We start from the raw sequence: 21,189 nt of genomic DNA on the forward strand, positions 1-21,189 counted from the left end.
CATATCCACTTGGCGTTTAAATTAGCGATTGAACAATAACGACATAGTTATCGTTCAATCGCTCATTAATCGTTCACAAATCGTGCTTTAAGTTGTCGAAAACGACCAGCATTGGGCACTCCCGCTGGTCGTTTTTGACATCAATCATCGTCTGAACATAGAGGCCAACCTGACGATAACGACAGGCTGGGCATGTTCAGGGATGAGGGAGGGTGCCTACACTGAATGACATATCGTTCAGTGTAGGGACATTGGGCCTGATTCAGAGCTGAACGCTCTGACCAGAGCGCTCGCTCTGAATCAGGGCCCTCCTCCATGAAATTGAAGCGGCCTCCTGGCCGCTCGTATAGCTGTGGGTGACCACCCACAGCATATGCGAGCGGCCAAAAAGATGGTCGCGATGGTCTTGACCATCGCGACCATCGGACTTGCGACGGAGACCCTGCGGTAGGGTCTCCCTGCCACAAGTCCTGGAGTGATTTTGGCTCGGTCAGAGCCAAAATCACTCCCACTGACATCACTAGTGATGTCAGTGGGGCCGGCTTCAGACGGTAGGCGTTCCCATGGGAACGCCTCCGTCTGGCAGGCACGCCCCCGGCACGCCCACCAAAGGGGGCGTGCTGTCAATCAACATCGACAGCACGCCCTCTTTGGTGTGAGACCCGGAGCGATGGAAAGCCCGTCGCTCCCCGGGTCTTGCGCATGCGCAGTGGGGAACATCGACCCGCTTGCGAGCGGGTCTGAAAGACCCCCATTATCCAGTGACAGGATGGAGAATGACTGCACAATTACAATGTTGTAATCGTGCAGCCGTTCCACTCTCGTGTAGTGGATATGCACCTTAACTCCACAATAGCAGGAGAACCACAGCCTGAGCCTGCTCTACAATTTTGGTAGCCATTCTTATTTTATTAATCATTGATTCATCTGTTTGACTGGTTTCTTGGCTGTTTGTATTTTATTAGTAGTATTTTCAGTTATATTCAAAGGCAACATACCTTGGTACTCAAATATCCATGCAAACAGTCTCCAAAAGAAACTCAGGGACATGCAGTAAAATGTTGTATTGTTGTAGTATAAGGCAAAATGATATGTCTAAAGGGGCCTATCCATTAGGCGACCTGAAAGTCTGAACGTCTAGTGTTCAGACCTTCAGGTCTCCGAGGTGCGGTGTCCGCGCTGAACGGCGTTAACTGAACGTCATTCAGTGAAGGACCCCGACCTCCTATCTCTGAACATGCCGAACCTGACGAGCGACGTCAGGTTGACAGGCATGTTCAGTAGACAGTTGGGGTCGACAAGGACCCAGCGTGCACGCAAATCGCTGGTCCTTGCAGGCTATCCATTACCCGACTTTGTGAACAATGCGGCCAAAACCTCCTGGTTTTGATCGGATTGTTCACAAAGTCGGGTAATGGATAGGCCCCTTAAGAGTTCACTACAAAATCATTACAGACATTTTGAAGACTTAAAATAGAGACATTTATAGGGCTCGATCCAATTAGTGTGAAGGGGGCAAATTGCAGCTGCAGTGGCGTAGAAGCGCCGACAAGGGCACAGCTATTCGCCCCCTCGCGGCTCAGTCTCTCCCTTATGGGGCTGTGAACCAAAATGTGGAAGTTCAGCGGTTCCGTAAGTACAGCATATAGCTGCACTTACTCTCGGGTGTGAGTAATTTGCACCTAATTGGATCAAGCCCATCTTGTGTTTTAAACAGAGATTTAACTAAACATGTCTCCCAATAGCATTTCACTCTGTTCCTTGATCTTTTCTGTGTGGGAAGAAAATAACTCATTAGCTAGCAACAGAAACTGAAAGACGATGTTCAGGGATACACTATATTGAGTTTAAACCTGACCAAGTGTGCATATTATGCCAAAGACGTGTACACTGGGCTCAATAAACAAACACACCCTTACCTTGCTGGCTAGATCTCTCCAACAAAGATAGTTAAAAATACCAATTTATATGCAATACAATTGATAAAATGAATATAGACTTTTGCTATTTATCAAATCTATAAGATATGGATTTAGGAAGCACCTTAGTCCAAACAATGAATCAAATTGCATTATTCATTTGTATCTTCAAAGCTAAAATATACAGCAGAGGTTCTCAAACTCGGTCCTCAGGACCCCACACAGGTCACGTTTTCCAGGTCACCCAGCAGCTGCACAGGTGTATTCATTACTCACTGACATATTTTAATAGATCCCCAGGTGGAGTTAATTAATTAACTTGTGATTTTGTGAGGAGACCTGGAAAACATGCACTGTTTGAGGTCCTGAGGATCGAGTTTGAGAACCTGTGATATACAGTATGTCTCTTTTTTCCAGGTAAATCTGGAGAATGCCTTGCGGTTTTTATTAATCTATGTAACTTATAGGAAGCATTATTTGGTGATAAATTTGAAGCTGAGTACTTTAGCTTGCAATGTTTTTGAAGTTGAAGTAGCGGTTGGAGGATTTTGGGAATATGTAGCTATGACTAATGAACTGAATTAGAGCTAATATTTACAGCTGACATAAATATTACAAGATCAGTGTAAAATGGGTATAAATATCAGAACACTGACAGTATCAAAATGCTTAAAGAGACACGATCATGAAAATATCTGTTTTGTGTTCAGCACATGTAAAAATCAGATAGTGTCCTGTAATCAAGGGTCAGCCTCAGTAATATAAAAATAATCCACTTTTTTATTTTATGTCTATGTAAACCTCACACATAACAGCCAGGTTTACATTGTTATGTATCAACACTGTGTAAGTGCTGCATGCAGCATTTTGACAGCAGACTCGCTACATTGTGAGAGAGGAACAATGTTCCTCATTCTATATAAGCTACATATATTATCTATAATATTGATGATGATAAAAATATATACTATAATCAAGACTGAATGATAAAAAAGAGTAGTAAACAACTGAAGCAATGATTAATCGAATATTTAAATTATACACTACTTAGATTATAGTGATAATGCAAATTTGGATTTGTTCTATTTATTGGTACACTTTTTTTCAAGAAGCTCCTGTCTGAATACATGTTTTTACACTATATGTGGCTCAAACTTGGACAACACTGCATTAACTCATTAGCTCATTTTAATGTGATAACATTTCAAACTATTTACATTGGAAGTATTTGATAAACTACATAAAGATTTGAATGTGTGTGTGTGATTATGTATCCAAAGACGGAACAACCAGCTGTGCCTGCATCTGTTCTTGGTCATCAAACTGGTACAATTTGCCAAGAAGATGTGTAACTTTGCCAATTTGCAAAGAGCCATGTAATGAATCTTAAAGTAAAAAGTATTTACGCTTTCGCCACATCTCCAATTAATAGATGCAAATATGCTGAATACTGAAGATGTGTATTTTATTTTACCTTCTGATTTGAGTAATATATATATATATATATATATATATATATATATAGACTTAGCTATAAATTTGCACCAAATTAACAATCCCCCCTAAACCTATAGAGTGCAATAAACAGAACCATAGCTAGAAATATTAGCACCTTTGGCAAAAAGGAAAATAGTTACCCCAACAGACATCCCATGTCCTCAACAGTAATTAAACCAGCCCATATATTTTATTTTATATATATATATATATATATATATATATATATGTATATAATAGAACACAGTAGGTGGCACTCCCTTGTATAAAATAATTAGTCCAGGTGCCCTCCATAGAAGTGCCCATGCAGGGCTTCAACATATACACCAGGATGGCGGAACTCAGTAATAAACACTCGACGGCAGGGTCTGTAATCATTACAGACCCTGCTTTCGAGTGTTTATTACAGAGTGCCGCCATCCTGGTGTATATATATATATTTTTTATTATTATGATTTTATAAATATATATATATATATATATATATATATATATACTCTCCACGCTACAAAAAAAAGGCACTCTCCAGATTCTTTTAAAATCTTATAGTGTCACAACATCATGCCGTCTTGCCAATGTTTCAATTCAGTATGAATCTTTAACAAGGCTGCATCACTAGCATCAGCATAGTAAACTGCACAAGGCAACCATGTGTTGGTAGGACTGCTAACATACTGGAATGAATCTGGAGAGTGCCCTTTATCTACAACTGTAGAGTGGAGTATACTTGAGACGCCCAATGGTGATTTTATATATATATATATATATATATATATATACCCTCTTCAGATTTGAATCCTAGGTTGCTTCCCCTTTTGCATGGCCCTTTGTACCTAACTGTTCTTCAAAATGTTCACTACTCATGATCCCTCGCTATGTAGCAATTCTACATACCATGACATCAGCGAACTGGTGCAAAATGTCCGCATAGCATATGTAGCTAATTCATCAGTGATTGCCTAAAATCATAACCAACCAATGGACTATTTTAATTTTGTAGTATAAAAACATTAGTAAAATGCTTAGGGTATGAACTCACTTCTTATGGTCCTATGTGGCAAACAGGCCTCCTGTTACCCAACACTTAAATAGTCATGTGTGGCAATAGCATTGAGTGAGTCGGATTTCATCACCTTCATGCCACTCAGCAACAAATATGTTGCAATTACAGACAATAGTGGAAAGTATATTACATAATGCACTATATTTTACACATTTTACCACCTTTAGTCTGCACAATGCCTATAATGTATATCATTATCCTATTTTAGCATAGCATTTATTATCTACAAAAACTTAAAAAGACTCCATACAATTAAGGAGCAGACATTTTTCAGACTTATGAGCTTGCCTTGGTTAAGTCACATATAAGGGAACGGTATTACAACCAGTTTATAATTAGTAACTCCCGCCTCCTTCTCTGAACCCACATTCATTTCTCTATCCTCCCCCTTCCACTTCAAAGAAAAAGCTGTTTGCTTCCAAACATGAAATTTACCCCAGCTGGGGAGGAACAGACATCTGTGTGTGACTCAGGGGCATTCATCCGTGATGTTCTCTCAGCCTTTATGGAGCTAATAGATGCTGCATTGTGGATGCAAACAAGACAGTGGCTAAAAGTTGCAAATCTTTCTGACAACACAAAGACAGAAAACATCAGATGGAAAATATCAAACAGCCCAAGCAAAATCATGAGATCCTATTGTTTGATTTTCATCTTCTGTTCAACTTGTATTATGCTTCATTTTCTGTCTTTCGGGTTTATTCAACAGTGAAAAAAAAATATTTCATATGGTTTAACATGATGTGTGGATCTCAGCAGAAAATAACTGTGTCTTCCTCCAAAGCTAAACAATTATAACTTGTGACTCTCCTAGGTGAAGTGTTATAATACATTAACACTTTCAGCACTCAGAAATTAAGCAAGACATGGAACGGATTAGACATTATTACATTGACCCGATCGGCCTTTATGCCGTCATGTTTGACACATACTGTAGCTGGAAAGGAGGAAATAAATAGATGACATCTAGTTCTCAAATCTTTTTCATCCTGAATGCGTATCCCATGGTCCATGAATATCTGCAGCCTGTCCTGTGTGCATCCAGCTGCAGTACACATCCGTAGTCCAGCAGAGCCAATTCCAACTTTTTGAATGTTGTAGGTGAGTTGAACAAAAATAAAGTTTTCTTGTTCCCAGTAAAGTGCGTCTTAAATTCAACCTGTAATAGAGCAATGTGCAGCTGAGTAATAATGTGGGCATACACTTCTCCATGCACAGTATCATTAGCATATCATCTATTGAAATAATAAACAACAATTGTGCATCATAGTGAATAGAATTACAAATAATTTAATTCAGGTAAAATTTAAAATTAGACATTATACTAAATGGCTGATTATTTTATTCTCATTAAGGGATAAGATAATCATGACAGTATCAAATAGTAACAGTAATAAAATAACAGTAATCAAATAACAATTAAGGGAACAAATATACACCTAGGCCAGTGGTTCCCAAACTGGGTGCCTTGGCACCCTGGGGTGCCTCAGGGCACTTGCAGGGGTGCCATGGGTTGGTGGACCAGGACCAAATCAAATTATTTATTATCAAAGCGATAGATAGGCAAAACCAGTGCTTGTGGCTGCCAATCAAAAAATATGTGTAAAAATAGAAGCACAGCCCTGTCCATCACCCCTTAACAGACAAGCAGAATTTACTTAATTTAATACATTTTCAGAATTTATCAATAAAACATTTTTGACCTAGGGGTGCCATGAAAACAATGTTGATACTCTAGGGTGCTGTGATTCAAGTAAGTTTGGGAACCACTGACCTAGGCTATTTATGCCAAGTTATTAAAATAAAGTTTAATATTAAGTATACAAACAAGGGAAAAGCCGGATCAGTGCTTTCATTTTTAGGTGCAATAATTATTTTTTTCCCACATTATTGTATCTATTTAGACTTACCTTTTAAACTTTTAAAATGTATTTAGTGTATTTTCTTTACTGAATGTATATATAAATGTATATACAATTTATATGTAGATCATCCAGGTGAATACTTGAAGTATATCAAGCAGTTAGAAAGGTCATCAGCCGGAGAGATATAGGGCCTGATCCAGAGGTGCCCGTATTACCAAGGTGCACAGTTGGGGGATTATTGCTACTGCGCATGCGCAAACCAAAATGTGCAATGGCATATGATATTACTGGAAACGGCATCTGCAATCCATGGAAGGTTAGAGTGGGGACTGGGAGGTGACCTAATGTCATCGCAAAAAGAGGAGATGTGACATGAGCGTGATTAGGAAAGCAGCTGTATTTTCTATTGCAGCACCACAGCCAAAGTGGCCATGTTTAAAGACAGTTACAAGGGAGACTCTGCACTAGCCAGGGGCTGCTTGAGGAGTCGATGTTGCGACCGATGGGCTTCGATGTTTTGAGAAATTGGACCCACCAGTACACTTGAGCTTTGCTAAGATATGCAAAGTGGGCATTGCAAAGTTTGCTCAGTCCCTCGCATGGAAGTACACAGGAGGAATGCTTAAACTGGCATTTGCATACTTTCGCACTTGCAAACCTGTAAGAAATCGCAGCCGCACATGAACTGCATGCACCTCTGAATCGGGATCGGTATGAAATACCGCCGGACGGTTCGAATTCCGACGCTGGAAGACCGGCAGTAAAGATCCCGACAGGTACGTATTTTTACTATTCACTAACCTAACCCCACACCCTAACCCTCTCTTAGGAGTGCCTAACCCTAACCTCCCCAAGTGCCTAACCCTGCCCCCCTCTGTAAGTGCCTAAACCTAACCCCCTTTCCCCGCAGCCTAAACCTAAGTCTCCCGGGGGGTGGCTAACCCTAACCTTCCCCTGGGGGTGCCTAACCGTAACCCCCCTTCCCCTAGCCTAACCCTAACCCTCCCGGGGGGTGCCTAACCCTAAGTCCCCCCCAGGAGCCCCCAACCTAAACCCGCGGCTGTCTGCGCCTGGCTTCCCTTAAATTGGTATGCCGGGCGCCAGGCTCCCGGCGTAGGTAAAATGACAGATGTCGGGATTTCGACGCATGTCATTAGACCTTTGCCGGAATTAGACAGTCGGGATGCCGACGGTCGGCATTTAGACCGTCGGCATCCCAACTGCATACCTCTGAATCAGGCCCATAGTCTGAACATGACCACACCCTGCATGAGATTATAAAACAATTATATCATTATTATTACTGTATATTTGTAAAGCGCCACAGTGATAAATAGTACTGCTCAGTGGGGGACCAACATACATAAGGGGCGATTCAATTCAGTGCGATGTTGAATAGCGCCGGGAATGAGTTCCCGGAGCTATTCAATCATCCCCATTGCGCCCTGCATATGAGTGTTTAGTTGAAGTAACCTGCATTCTTCGACTTAAGGACCAGCCATGATGCTGTTAGCACAGGCACTACACCGGAAACCAGCATCGCGGCCCTAGTTTAGTCGAAGGGTGTGAGCAGAAATCCTCTAGTCAGGGTTAACAGCACGAGCAATTGAATAGCTCTGGGAACTCATTCCCGATGCAATTCAACATCGCACTGAATTGAATCACCCCCATAAAGTCTGAATGTAAAACAAGGGTGGATTATGTCCTGCACTAATCAAGAGGTAATTGGGGAAAAAGTGTGCATCAGTTTGGAGTTTGGGACAACAGGATATCTGTACCCAGTGGTAGGGTAGGGATGTAGTGGGTGCGGTGGTTGAGTTCAGTGAGCATTTACAGCATTGGAGGCTGGAAAAGAATCAGATAACACATAAAAGGGTATTCCTTGAATAGGTAGCAGAAAGTGAGAAGTCCTACAGATGGGAGAGAGAGGTGATTATGAGGAGAAAAGATGGGGGTTATGTATTAGAAGAAGGGGGTGTGAAATGCAGGAAGGCTTGTATTGTTGAGGACTCTGTAGATGAAAGTTTGGGAATTTGAATTGGATTATGGAAGGCATTAGACGTTAGTACAGTGTCTTGATGAGTCTTGCAATAGCACATAAAAAGGATTGACATGGGACATATGGATGAGAGCAATGTCACCTAGAAGGAGGCTGTCATTGTCATGACAGGAGAAAACAAGGCAGTACTGTAGATTCAAGTTTTGTTTGCATTTTGTGCAAGAAAGATACATATACTGTGTGTGCTTCATAGGATTTGTGGTATGAAAAGTTGTCATTCGGAATGTATGTTGACATCTTGGTGTTGACATGTTAAATGTAGACATTGTGAACATGTGAACATTTTTGTATTCGTTGTTGACCTAAAGTCCATGTTGATATTCTGTCTGTCGACATTCAGAACCTGACATTCTGGTGTTAACTTTCTGACTGTCAGGATTCTAACAAATCACTACGGCCCTAACTGTGTGGAGTTTGTATATTCTACATGTGCATCCGTGGGTTTCCCCCGGGTACTCTGGTTTCCTCCCACACTCCAAAAATATATATTGGTAGATTAATAGGCTCCTAACAAAATTACCCCTAGTGTGTATGTGTGTGCACATGTGGTAGGAAATATAGATTGTAAGCTCCACTGTTGTAGGGAAGGATGTGAATGGCCAAATATTCTCTGTAGAGTGCTGCGGAATATGTGTGCATTATAAAAATAAATAAATAAAAAAATACTCTAGGTGGAGGCAATTTGATGTGACAAGTGAAGGAGAGGGCAGAAGCAAAGGGACCGATTCAATTCAGTGCGCTGTTGATAATGCTGGGTGGGAGCTCCCGGACCTATTATTATTATCCTTTATTTATATGGCACCACAAGTGTTCCGCAGTGCCTTACAAAGTACATTAACAAATAAGTGAACAAGAAACAAGTGGCTTACAGTACAATACAATACAGGACAATACAATACAGGACAAGGACATGGTTTATACCTATTGCTGCATTAGTGATCGTAACACTCAAAATAAGCAGCAGGGAGTCAGCAATCAAGTGTTAGATGCTCTTGTGGGGAGTAAAAATTAGAGGAAAGTATAAGGAGAAGCACATGAGGGAAGAGGGCCCTGCTCATGACAGCTTACATTCTAAAGGGGAGGGGCAGGCTTGACAGATGGGGTAGACAGGGAGGACAGAGCATATAGTAGTGGGTTAGGATGAGAGCTGAAAGGCCTTCATGAAGTAGTGTGTCTTGAGAGCCCGAGTGAAGATTTGTAGAGAGGTGGAGAGTCTGATAGGGAGAGAGTTCCAAAGGTAGGGAGCAGCATGGGCAAAATCTTGGAGGCGGGAGTGGGAGAAAGTAATCAGTTGGCAGGAGAGACGGCATGCATTTGTAGAGTGAATTGGATGGGCGGGAGTGTGAAGGCAGATGAGGTCAGAGATGTAAATGTCAGAGGAATGGGTGAGGGTTTTGTAGGTGAGTGTAAGAACCTTGAATTGGGTTCTGAAGTGGAAGGGGAGCCAGTGTAGGAATTGAAGGAGAGGAGAGGAAGATGTAGAACGTTTGGAGAGGAAGATGAGCCGAGCAGCAGCACTGAGGACAGGTTGGAGTGGAGAGAGGTTGGAGTCTGGGAGGCCAGATCGGAGGAGGTTAACGTAGTCCAATCTGTAGTTAACCAGTGAGTAGATGAGGGTTTTAGTAGCATCTAAGGTGAGAAAGGGTCTAATCCTGGAAATATATTTGAGATGGAAACGGCAGGACTGCGATAGATGCTGAATGTGTGGTTTGAAAGAGAGGGAGGAGTTCGGGACAACTCCCAGACAGCGCACTTTGGGGCTAGAGGAGATAGTTGTGCCATCAATTAATAATGAAATAGTGAGGTTATGCGGGAGGGTGGGAAGATGATCAGCTCAGTCTTAGACATGTTAAGTTTAAGAAACACTGGGACATCCAGAAAGAAATAGCCGAGAGACAGTTGGAGATGCGGGTGAGGAGAGAGGGGGAGAGGTCAGGGGAAGAAAGGTAGATCTGAGTATTATCACCATAGAGATGATATTGGAGGTCAAACGAGTTGATGATTTTGCCTAAAGAGGACATGTAGATGGAGAATAGGAGAGGTCCAAGAACAGAACCATGGGGAAACGCCTACTGTTAGTGGAAGTGGAGGGGAAGAGGAGCCATGAGAGGAGACAGAGAAGGAACGGTCAGATAAGTAGGAGGAGAATCAGGAGAAGGCAGTGTCATGAAGACCAAGGGAATGAAGAGATGGGTCGATAATTGGAGAGTGTGTTAGGATCAAGGGTAGGTTTTTAAGAATGGGGGTGACAAGTGCATGCTTAAATGCAGAAGGGACAGTGCCAGAGGAGAGGGAGAGATTGAGGAGGTGGGAAAGATGGGAACAGGCAGAAGGAGAGTGGTAGGGGAGGATGCGGGAAGGGACAGAGTCAAGGGGAGAGGTAGAAGGGGAGAGGAACAGATTAGGGCCATGACTTCCTCACCAGATACAGGGGAGAAGGATCATTAGAGTTGGTAATATGAGTGGGAGGGATGGTCTGGGAAAGGAGGGAGTGGAATGCTGAGGGTCTGGTGGGATATGATGTCATGATGTATGGAGTCAATTTTAGATGTAAAGTAGTTTGCAAAGTCAAGTGCAGAAAGCGAGGAAGGGAGGCAAGAAGGGGAAGGGCAGAGGAGGGAGTTGCAAGTAGCAAAGAGATGCTGGAAGTTTGAGGACTGGGAGGAGATGAAGTTCTTGAAATAAGATTGTTTGGAGAGGGACAGGGCAGCACTGTAGGATGAGAGCATGAATTTGAAATGGAGGAAGTCTGCCTTAGAGTGTGAGTTCCTCCACTGTCGCTCGGCGATTCGTGAACACTTTTGCAGGTATCTGGTGCATTTGAAATGCCAGGGTTGAGGTGTGGATTTGCGAGGGTGAATAGTGATCACTGGATCAACAGAGTCAAGAGCAGAAGTAAGGGAGGCATTGTACCGGAAAGTGGCTTTTTCAAGGCTGGAGATAGGAGGATAGGGGAAAGAAGAGAGTCCAGCGGGGAGGAAAAAGAAACAGTGTCAATAGCCTCAATGTTACACTTAGTAATGGTAGCCTTAGGAGGCTTACAGAGTAAAGAGCAGCAGGAGAAGTGGTGTCAGAGGGTTAAATCTAGGGTTTCAGTAATGGCTTGGAGATGTAGGGAGTTGGAAATGAAAAGGTCATGGGTGGAAACCAGTTTATTAAAGACCGATCTGGCATTCCAGAGGGCACAGGATAGAGGGATAGCATTTGTGGGAGAGATGTGGATGACATTATCAGGGTAGCTGTAGCATGTAGGTGAGTTAATTTGGGAGACTGATATGAATAGAGTGTAGTGATGGATCAGGCACCTGAGCAAGGAAGGGAGCCTGTAGCAGATGGACAGGGAGGGAGTTTAATAAGATGTGGATGGCGGTGGTGTGAAGTGACAGTGAGAGGCATGTTAGAGGAGGGGTTAGTGTGGGGTTGTAGGACCAAGGTGGGGTAGAAAAGGATGAAAGTGGAGTAACAGTAGAGGAGGGGAATGAAGACAGACAGAGGAGGGGGAACAGGGGAGGAGGTGGTGGAGGAGACAAGGGGGAAAGGATAAAGGTGGAAGCAGGAGACAGAACAGAGGATTAGGTAGAGACTGAGTGAAGGGGGGAGTTGAAGAAAGCATAGTCATGGTGTAAATAAGGTAACTGAGGGGAAGAAAACTGGGAGTAGGAATGTAGTATGGATGTAAGAGTAAGTGCAAGAGATTTGCAGCAATGCAAGTGAAAGAACAGTGTTGGAAAAGTATTTTATTGAGCGGGAATAAAAAGTGGAGATTTAATGCGTTCAGAACTTGAAAATTACAGTAGACTGTGTTATGAGATAGCGGATATAAGGCTAGGCAACAGAGTTATCAATTCAGCGCTCTGTTTGGTCTACTAAATTATTTATTCTCGCACCCTCCCAAGGGAAAATCTGACTAAAGTGTTGGCGCTAACAGCCTTGCAGCCGGCACTATAGTCGGAGAATGTCAGTTCTAGCGACTTAACACCCAGGTTGAGTCGTGAAAACCCGGCATTCTCAGACTTTTAACTTGTAAGTGTCGGATTAAGAGCTGAATTGCATAGCACCGCTGAATTTAATCGCCCCCAAAGATTGCACCTAAGTAACACGCTGGCAGAGTGATGAAACCGAATGCGGTCATAATCCCGACCGCGGGGATACCGGTGTTCAGAATGCCAACGCCGGAATCCCTACAATTATCAGAATACCAGCGCAGGGATCCTGAAGGTTAAGTACTGGGTTTAGGCCCTCGGGGGACAGTTAGGTTTAGGATTCGAGGGGGGGAGGGTTAGGTTTAGGCTGTGGGGGAGAGTTAGGTTTTGGCATTAGGGGGGGGTTAGGTTTAGGTGTGGGGATGGAGGGTTAGGGGTTAGGTTAGGGTTACTTACCTGGAGGTGTCGGGATTGTAACCTGGTCGGAATGCCGGCGTCAGGATTCTGACCGCCGGGATCCCGAGCGCCTGCATCTCGTACCCATCTCTGATGAAACTGTGATATTATTATTTACGGTGTGGGAAAATTACCTTTGGAAGACAGGAACATAATGAGTTCTATTTTGGACATGGTGAGTTTTAGGTAGTATTAGGACATTGATGTGGATATAAAGAAGAGGCAATTACTTTCATAAGAAAGGAGTGAGCTTTAAGGCAATGGGGAGGAACAGGAGAGACATAGGCTGTGTGCTTTAAAGGGAGAGAACAAAGAGGACTCTGAAAGTACAATATGGAGAGCAAAGCACACCTATGCTTTTTTAAATAAGGTTGGAGTGGTTGCAAGTACACAATTGTGATTAAAGAGATTGAGAAGTGCCATGGATTTGTTGTGATGTTGCCAGCAGGCATGAGAAGGAATTTGCTTGCGTGAGTTGGCGAGTATGGTGGGTCCAGGACTTAAGTGCAGACAGGAGAGGAAGGAAATAGTAAGGAGGAGTTAATCATAAAACAGGGAGGAAATTAATCTTGGAGGCAGAAGAATAGCTTGGAGAGAAGATGAGAGGAAGAATACAGTACCAACATAAACTATGAATGACTCATAGTTTATGTTGGTACTGTATATTGAGCTGATGAGTTGGGTAAGCAGTTAAGCCAGGTAGTAAAGAGCAGTGAAATGATACAGCAGCTCTCCCAGAGTTTGTAATGTCCTCAGATGTAGAAGTTTAGCCCAAATCCACTAAATATTCCAAACTTTGATGGAATACTCTAGATGTTACAGCAGGATGGAAAAACATACAGGCCTTAGCTGGCTCTGTCACAGATCAAGAATGGACTAACCAATCAACATTTCAATTAAGGTGAAAGAGGGGATGTTACAGTATATATGAAAGTGTAATAGTTAGATCCAGTGTCAGACTGGGGCATTTAGGGTCCACCAGGGAATTCTGTGGTAGGGGCCCAAGCTTAAGAGGTGTGGCCAACCATTAAAAAGTACATCCAAAGAACAGGGCCATTTTATAAAGGAGGGAACAGGAGTGTGTCAGGACCACACACTCTGATTGTCAAAAGGGACAATCTTGGTGTAGTTTACAGGAAAAAAAAAAAACAAGCACTCAAGTTCATCCATGATCCTGCTCCACCCCAGATTCTGACCCCTAGAGGAGGGGATGGGGCCCTCAGGCAGTGGGCCCACAAGTTATTTCCCCTTTACACCTGGTGGCTAGTCCAACACTGGTTAGATTTATTGAACAGAGAAGCGGTTCTCAAACTGTGGGTCGCGAACACTTTGTGATGAGGGTTACATGATCTGTCTTACAAGGGGCCAAGATGCGCCACACAGTTATGCGATACTAAGGGGAAGGATTCGAAGGCACAGTGAGACCCCAGCACGCAGCAACATTGGAAACCCTGGATCCTCCCTCCTCTTCTGTGATTGGTGTGCATCTACTGGGGTCTGGGTTGTGGCCGGGCATCTGACCTTATGCTCTGCCCATCTCTTGAAGCTCTGTGGTGGCTCCCAGTGTGTCGTGCTCTGTAGAAGTACAGGGCACAATTTAGCACTCAAAAAAACAGGAAGGGCGTATCTCAACAGTTACAAAACGGGTAGGGTGTGACAAGTGCTATACTGTGATGGCTAGATGACTGGGTCAGAGCATCTCCAAAATGGCAGGTTTGTGGGGTGTTCCTGGTATGCAGTGGTTAATTATACCTACCAAAAGTGATCCAAGGACAAATAACACGTGGACCAGCGACAGGGAAATGAGCACCCAAGGCTCATTGATGCACGTGGGGAGTGAAGGCTAAACTGTTTAGGCCTCTCCCACAGAAGAGCTAATGTAGCACAAATTGCTGAAAATGTTAATGCTGGCTATGTGAGAACACAGTACATCGCAACTTGCTGTGTAATAGTTCCAGACCGGTCAGAGTGCCCATGCTGACCCATGTCCACTGCCGAAAGTATCTACATTTGGCACGTGACTTTCAGAACTGGACCATGGACCAAGGAGGTGGCCTGTTCAGATGAATTACATTTTATTTTACATCATGTGGACGGCTGGGTACGTGTGCGTTGTTTACCTGGGGAAGAGATGGCACTAGGAAGCATTATGAGAAGAGGGCAAGCTGAGGGAGGCAGTAAGATGCTCTGGGCAATGTTCTGCTAGGAAACCTTGGGTACTGGCATTCATGTGGATGTTACTTTGATACGCACCAGCTACCAAAGCATTGCTGCAGACCAGGTACACCCCATCTCAACAAGAAAATAAGGATGCAAGAAGGAGAAGTTCAACTACAATAAATAGAATAAAAAATAGCAAATGGAATCAAATAATGGGACAAAGAGGAAGTTGGTTTAAAAATAGTACATGACCTGGAACGGGGTGTAGTCCGGATCTGCACCCCCAGGTACTATTAGCCTCAAGGTCCCAATGGTGAATGATTCCAGCAAGGTCCACAGCCTCAGGTGAAGACCTTTCTTTTATTTGTTCATTTGATATAGGTGGGGCTGGTGACCCACACCCAACAGAGTCCACCTGCAGCTTCTGGTGTGCGCAGTGACTTGTTTCTGTATATCATTTTTGTTTGGTACTTTGCAAAACTAGTACTGTTATATTTGAGGACAAAAACATAAACTGTATGTATAGACATTCTAACCTGTTTTTTAGTATATATTTTCATTCAACTTTACAATGTAGCCATTACTTAGCAAGTAATTTTTACTAAGCACATTATAATTATCAGATGCTATATTGTATTTTTTTTGTATGTTGTAGTTCACATTACGAAGTTAATTTACTAAAAAGCACATAACTTTTCTACAGCAAATTTAGGCAGGGAGCAATTGAAAAGTAATATGAGAAATACATATACAGGATGTGCAGTTTATTTCACCTAATCTAATTGGAGAGAATGGAGAAGAATGTGAGAAAGGCACAAGCGTTAATAAATCAGCTCCGTGATTTGACATATAATTAAGGTTACTTTCCCGACTACAAATATGTATTTGTCTGAAGTGGTAACCTAAATTCTTCACTAATACCATCTAAGCAGTTAATAATCCTAATGAAATTCTCTCAAATTCATGTAAAAAAATGTGTGTGAAACATCAATTCATTAAATCATTATCAAAGTAGTTATTCTTTTACAAGGCTCTTAATGACCTTTAACAATATGTAGAGATATCTCATAATGTTAAAGTGAGATTTTTCCCACATTACAATACAGAGCTAAAATGTGATGACTTCAATAAACGTTGCTCTTAAATACAGCATAAATAACAGCCACCTGTATATGATTATGACTATGTATGTGTGATTATGACTATGTATGTATAATTTGTTTGAGGTGTGTTATTCTAATTTTAATAAACAATAAACATATGTAGATTCGTAACAACCTCAACACAATATCATATTACTGTTGCATAAAAGGTAGCCATGCACAGCCAACTGGCACTTGTACTAAGTTACAGGATACGTGTCCAATTTGGCCACATGTAGGTGACAATTGGACAGCAGCTGTTTCCTTTCCCACAACCCCTTAGGCCTAGTGCCAGATCACATCCAGTATGACCAGGGCCTGTTAGAGCAGTTGAAAAATGACCACACAAGCAGTCTAATAGCAATCATCTTTGGCCATCTTCAGACCACCTTTTACCAATGTGCCAAACAATGGTCCCATCCATGGAGATTGCCAAAATATTGTGTCCTATTATAGGGTGTGGTCAGCATAACACTTCAAAGAGGCTAACTACAGCACAGAGAATTATTTTGCCTTAGATAAAAGACCATAAAATGCAGATATTTTATTGTGCAGTAACAGTCTGTGATGTCAGTACATTGTAGTTTGACCTGCATTCAGATTGGTTGCAGGTTTGTATAGCAAGAAGGCGAATATAGAGCTAAAACATAGCTAATATTTAACAAATACCATGAATCAGAGTTATATATAGCAGCAATCCAGCATCTGTTTACGACTTCCTCTATCTCAGAGGAAGATAAATAAGGAAAGTATCAAATGAGCCGTTTGACAACTCCCCTGTTTAGGATTTCAAAGAATGTATATAGCAGTAATGAGTAAGTTTTACATGGGGAAGCAACAATCTAACCTAATAAAATAAGTTAACAGCACTAGGATGTACATGTAAAATGTGGAGAAGCATTGTGCTTAACCTTTAACACTCGAACAGCTACAGAAATACATGTTCCAAGATACGCAACCAGCCAATAAAGGACATTCAGTGACATTTACAGTTGTCATGTGTTATAACTTTAGAAGTGTCAACTGACGATTTTATGGAAAGCAATGCATCAAATAAAATTGCTCCTACTAGAAACAGAAGTGTGAGTAAGTTTCTCAGTGGTTTCTTTATTATGACTTGGACCTATATTTACTGATCGAGCATGTTCAACGCAATATTTGAAATCGAAAAGTGTTTTCTAGCCTGTGTGCAAGATAAACCCCATTTAAGCTATATTTAAAATAGCACTGGAAGAAATGGAGCATCTTAGCTGCTGGCATGTTGTAGTAACATTATTCTGAGTAGTCTGCAGGAGTGAGCCTCCCCTCCAGTCAGAAGCAGATGATTGTAGAGTATGCTGTGGCATGACTAGCAGAGCTAGAGTGTCTTTAGAAAGAACAAAGAACAGAAACACTTAGCCCAGGTGCAGTCCTTACTCCATCAAGCAACCAGAGGTAGCGTATACTGCCAAGCATTCCAGAAGAGCAGTGCAAAGTAATCCTAGATTAGCTCAAATGCTATCAGTGTCCACTTTACAAATGGAATATACCACAAACATCTTGTTATTTTCCACCACTATTTTCCCTCATCTGCTATGAATTAAGGAAACAGAACATAATACCCTTCTGCTGAATGCGGGCTTTTCCAGCTTTAAGTATGCAAGTTAACAAATCATGAACATTACATCATGTTACATCATTGGTTTATTGGTTTAGCCATAGTAACTGAATCTACTCTAATAACATTTTACCAACATAAGCAGATTTCCTGGGGCTATGATGGAAAACGCCAGTATTAATATGTTCAACTTCCATCAAAAACCAAACTACTTTTGTGTTGTTGTTACACATCACAGTTGTCCTTATTACATGTTAGCATAAAAGCAGTAAGTTTGACCATTGAAATGATGTAGACACATGGGGTTTTATTACAATCAGCAGCTTGTGATGGAGTTTGGACCGTAGGGGTAAATCATTACTTCAATAAGAGGGCAAAAGCAAACATGCATATGGGATATATTTTATTTTCACTTGCTCTAATACCTATCAGCAGGAAAGAGGGTCTCATAATGATTGCCAGTAGCAATCCTGAAGCGCCTTACCTGGAATCAGATGGGAATGCTGCTGCTACTGATGAGGATATGACTATGCAGAGTTAGAAGTGCTCCTGATGCGATGTCCATGTTGCTGAACCAGGTGCTGCTGTTTTTGCCTTGTAGATTTGACAGCTAGGATGGCTTGTCTGTTTTTATATTGCACCATCTGCAAAGTGATCTCTGCATTCCAGCCCTCTTCTTGTGGACACCGAAAATCAATCTCCCTCCCCTCTGCCATGACTACCGTAAAATATACATATTTGCCTTTCCTCTCCACACAATCCACTGTTTTCATATTGGAGAAGTGCAGCTCCTTGATCCTTGCAGGTTCAGCCGGGGAGCTTTGTTGCTGAGGCTGCTCCAGCTGTTTGGGTGGGATGAGAAGAAGACCTTCCTCGGTTAGGATGCACCTCTTCTTCTTCCACAGCTGCAGCAAGCCATCACTCCTCTTCTCCAGAAGTCCTTCTTTTATTACCTTACAGCTGCTCTCCAACATGCTACTTATTGCTGGACCCAAATGCAAGCGATTAAACCCTGCTGTGCCGAGGAAGGTACAAGACGATTTCAGCCAGGGGACCCAATGCGACAGCAGACTCTGAAAGGGAATCATTAACAGTAAGGCTACAGTGACAATGCAATGTGCTAGAATGCAATCACTGTACACTGTGGGCTGAGTGTGACGGCAGCAGCTGCAGTCTGCTCTGACTCAGGCAGTGCTTCTTCTGTGGTTGGCGAGTCAGAGATGGCGTTTCCCAGGGCTAGGGAAGGGCGCCACCTGCTGGGCATGTTTAGCCTTTACTTCAATTCACGGAGATTATTACTCCAGTCAGCTAAATCTAAAAGGACAGTCCTGGTTTAAAAGCTGGGACATAGATCAAATGATGTGTTGCTGAACAAACATGTTTTTAATCATTATTGTTTTAAGAAACTTTAAGTAACATGAGTTTTTATACACTAAGCTGGTGCTACGTGCCAGTACAGAAACAGTGCTATCTATACGCTTGTTTCTCGTTTTGTCGGAGCAGCTAATATATTAACTTAGCAGTACGTGGCTAGATAACATAAGGCAGTACGTGGCTACATAATATAAGGCAGGCAGCACACTGCATGGCTAATTATCACAGACGTACCATGTTTGCCAGGATAGCCCAGGCTCACAGCCTCACACCTTAGCTATCACAGAGGTCCTTTCTCCAACTTGGAAATAGCAGCAGCCCTTAGGGCTATGTTTGTACAGTACATGTAATCTCTCCTACACTCTGTGCACATAAGTGAGACGATGTACAATGTATTGGTGTCATTTCTATCTATATATTACAGCTAATACGGCACATGGCCAGGCAATCATATTCTATGCCACCAGATAGGAGATAAGATATGTGCTTATAGCAGGTAGAGGTGTCACACGTGAGAATAGATGGCGGTGCCCGGGGACTGCTTGTTATATAAAGACCATCATGGGTCATATCTACAGTAACTGTAACAATGAGCAGACTTATAAACACATAACTTATAACTGTAACAATAACCAGAATACCAATAAATAAGTTATAGGCATTTCATGCTGCATTTAACTTATTTCATGGAAAATCAGTTCAAGACAATGTTAACTCTGATACGATGCTCGTGTACATTGATACATTAACTATAACAGCGTATTGTGCGAACATAATATAATGGTCTAGTATACTACTCTTATCTGTGTTGGCTGAGGCAGTCACACAGCTAAATACTGAGACGTGATACTTACTTGGCAACTTGCTTAGTGAATTCCCACAAGTCGGATCTATAGCTTTATAGAATAAGGGTGTGAGTAACTGCTGCAGAACTCTCCATCCACTGTGTGACTGCGGCAGCTGCAGCCTAGCCTGGGTTCGCCTCTTGCCTGGTGGAAACTCTCCTCCTCTGGCTTCTTAACCAGCTCCCGCCCACTGCCAGTGTAGTACAGGGAAACCAGACCCTGGGATGTTGCAAGATGGGCTCAGCCGCAAGACTGGAAGTGGAGAGGAAGGAAGAGAGGGAGGGGTCAGAGCACTATCCTAATCCTCACACCATTCATCATTTCTGCACATGGCTTTATTAAACTTCCACAGTGTGTTAGATGACATATACTGTACATTGCATAGATATGGTATGTGTGTGTACATTGTGTCCCATTACTCTCAGAGAAGGAGCTGTCTGCAAGCCTCTCTATTACAGACGGATGGCACATGGGAATAGATCTCTGTTTTATGTAAACATGTTTTATTATTAGCTCTTAGAACTGGATATGTGTCTTGTTTATATTAGTTACTTCATCCTATGCATTGCTGATATTTTTTTATATTGGGATTTAATTACTACTTCTTTTGAAAAATTAAACATACATTCAGGGAGATTGTGAAAGCAACATTATGTATACAGTGCTTAAGAGGGCATGTAGTGCCCCATTTGAGGGTTGAATTATTTAAATCAAAGAGTAATGGTGCGTATCCACTTGCCGATAGAGGAACGACAGTACAATTACAACATTATAATCGTACAGTCGTTCCTCATCCTGTGTGTGCTTACACTGAACGATATGTCATTCAGTGCAGGCACCCTCCCTCATCCCTGAACATGCACAATCTGTCGTTATCGGCAGACTGACCAGCATGTTCAGGCGATGATTGATGTAAAAAAAACGACCAAGGGGACTGCACATCGCTGGCTGTTTTCGACATTTTACTGAACAATTAATGAGTGATTGAACGATAACGATGTTGTTATCGTTCAGTCGCTCATTTTAATCGTCAAGTGGATACGCACCTTTAGTGCTGCTTTTCTGTGAGCAGTATCTCTGTGAGAGATGTTATTATTTAGACTTGTAGAGTGATACAGTTGTGGCTTTCTGATGAGGTTTTGATAACAATGGGAAATAGATCAGGCTTGAGGTGTGCGGTCTTTGGGAAATAATGCAGGGTCATGTTATCTAGTGTGTCCAATCATGTTGGTTGGATCTGTCTCAATATACCACACCATTTTATTATAAAAAGGTGTGGTATATTGACA

At 42.2% G+C, this 21,189-nt stretch overlaps 1 protein-coding gene across 2 annotated transcripts; it reads right to left on the minus strand.

Moving 5' to 3' along the window:
* Nucleotides 1-3,806: 3,806 nt before the first annotated feature.
* On the minus strand, nucleotides 3,807-20,032 carry PHLDA1 (pleckstrin homology like domain family A member 1). 2 transcript variants are annotated; one of them, XM_088452548.1, is made up of 3 exons: nucleotides 19,910-20,032; nucleotides 18,166-18,754; nucleotides 3,807-5,638 (listed from the first exon to the last, which is right to left on the minus strand). In XM_088452548.1, the coding sequence occupies exon 2, from the start codon at nucleotides 18,653-18,655 to the stop codon at nucleotides 18,209-18,211; it is 447 nt and encodes a 148-aa protein (XP_088308674.1). In that variant the 5' UTR covers nucleotides 18,656-18,754; nucleotides 19,910-20,032; the 3' UTR covers nucleotides 3,807-5,638; nucleotides 18,166-18,208. The 2 variants fall into 2 exon arrangements, with proteins under 2 accessions (XP_088308674.1, XP_088308673.1); XM_088452547.1 differs by lacking the exon at nucleotides 19,910-20,032 and having other exon boundaries at nucleotides 18,166-18,792.
* Nucleotides 20,033-21,189: the final 1,157 nt, after the last annotated feature.

This window comes from Taudactylus pleione, unplaced genomic scaffold, assembly GCF_031769625.1.
Source record: "Taudactylus pleione unplaced genomic scaffold, aTauple2 ptg000038l, whole genome shotgun sequence".
NCBI classification, from domain to species: domain Eukaryota; kingdom Metazoa; phylum Chordata; class Amphibia; order Anura; family Myobatrachidae; genus Taudactylus; species Taudactylus pleione.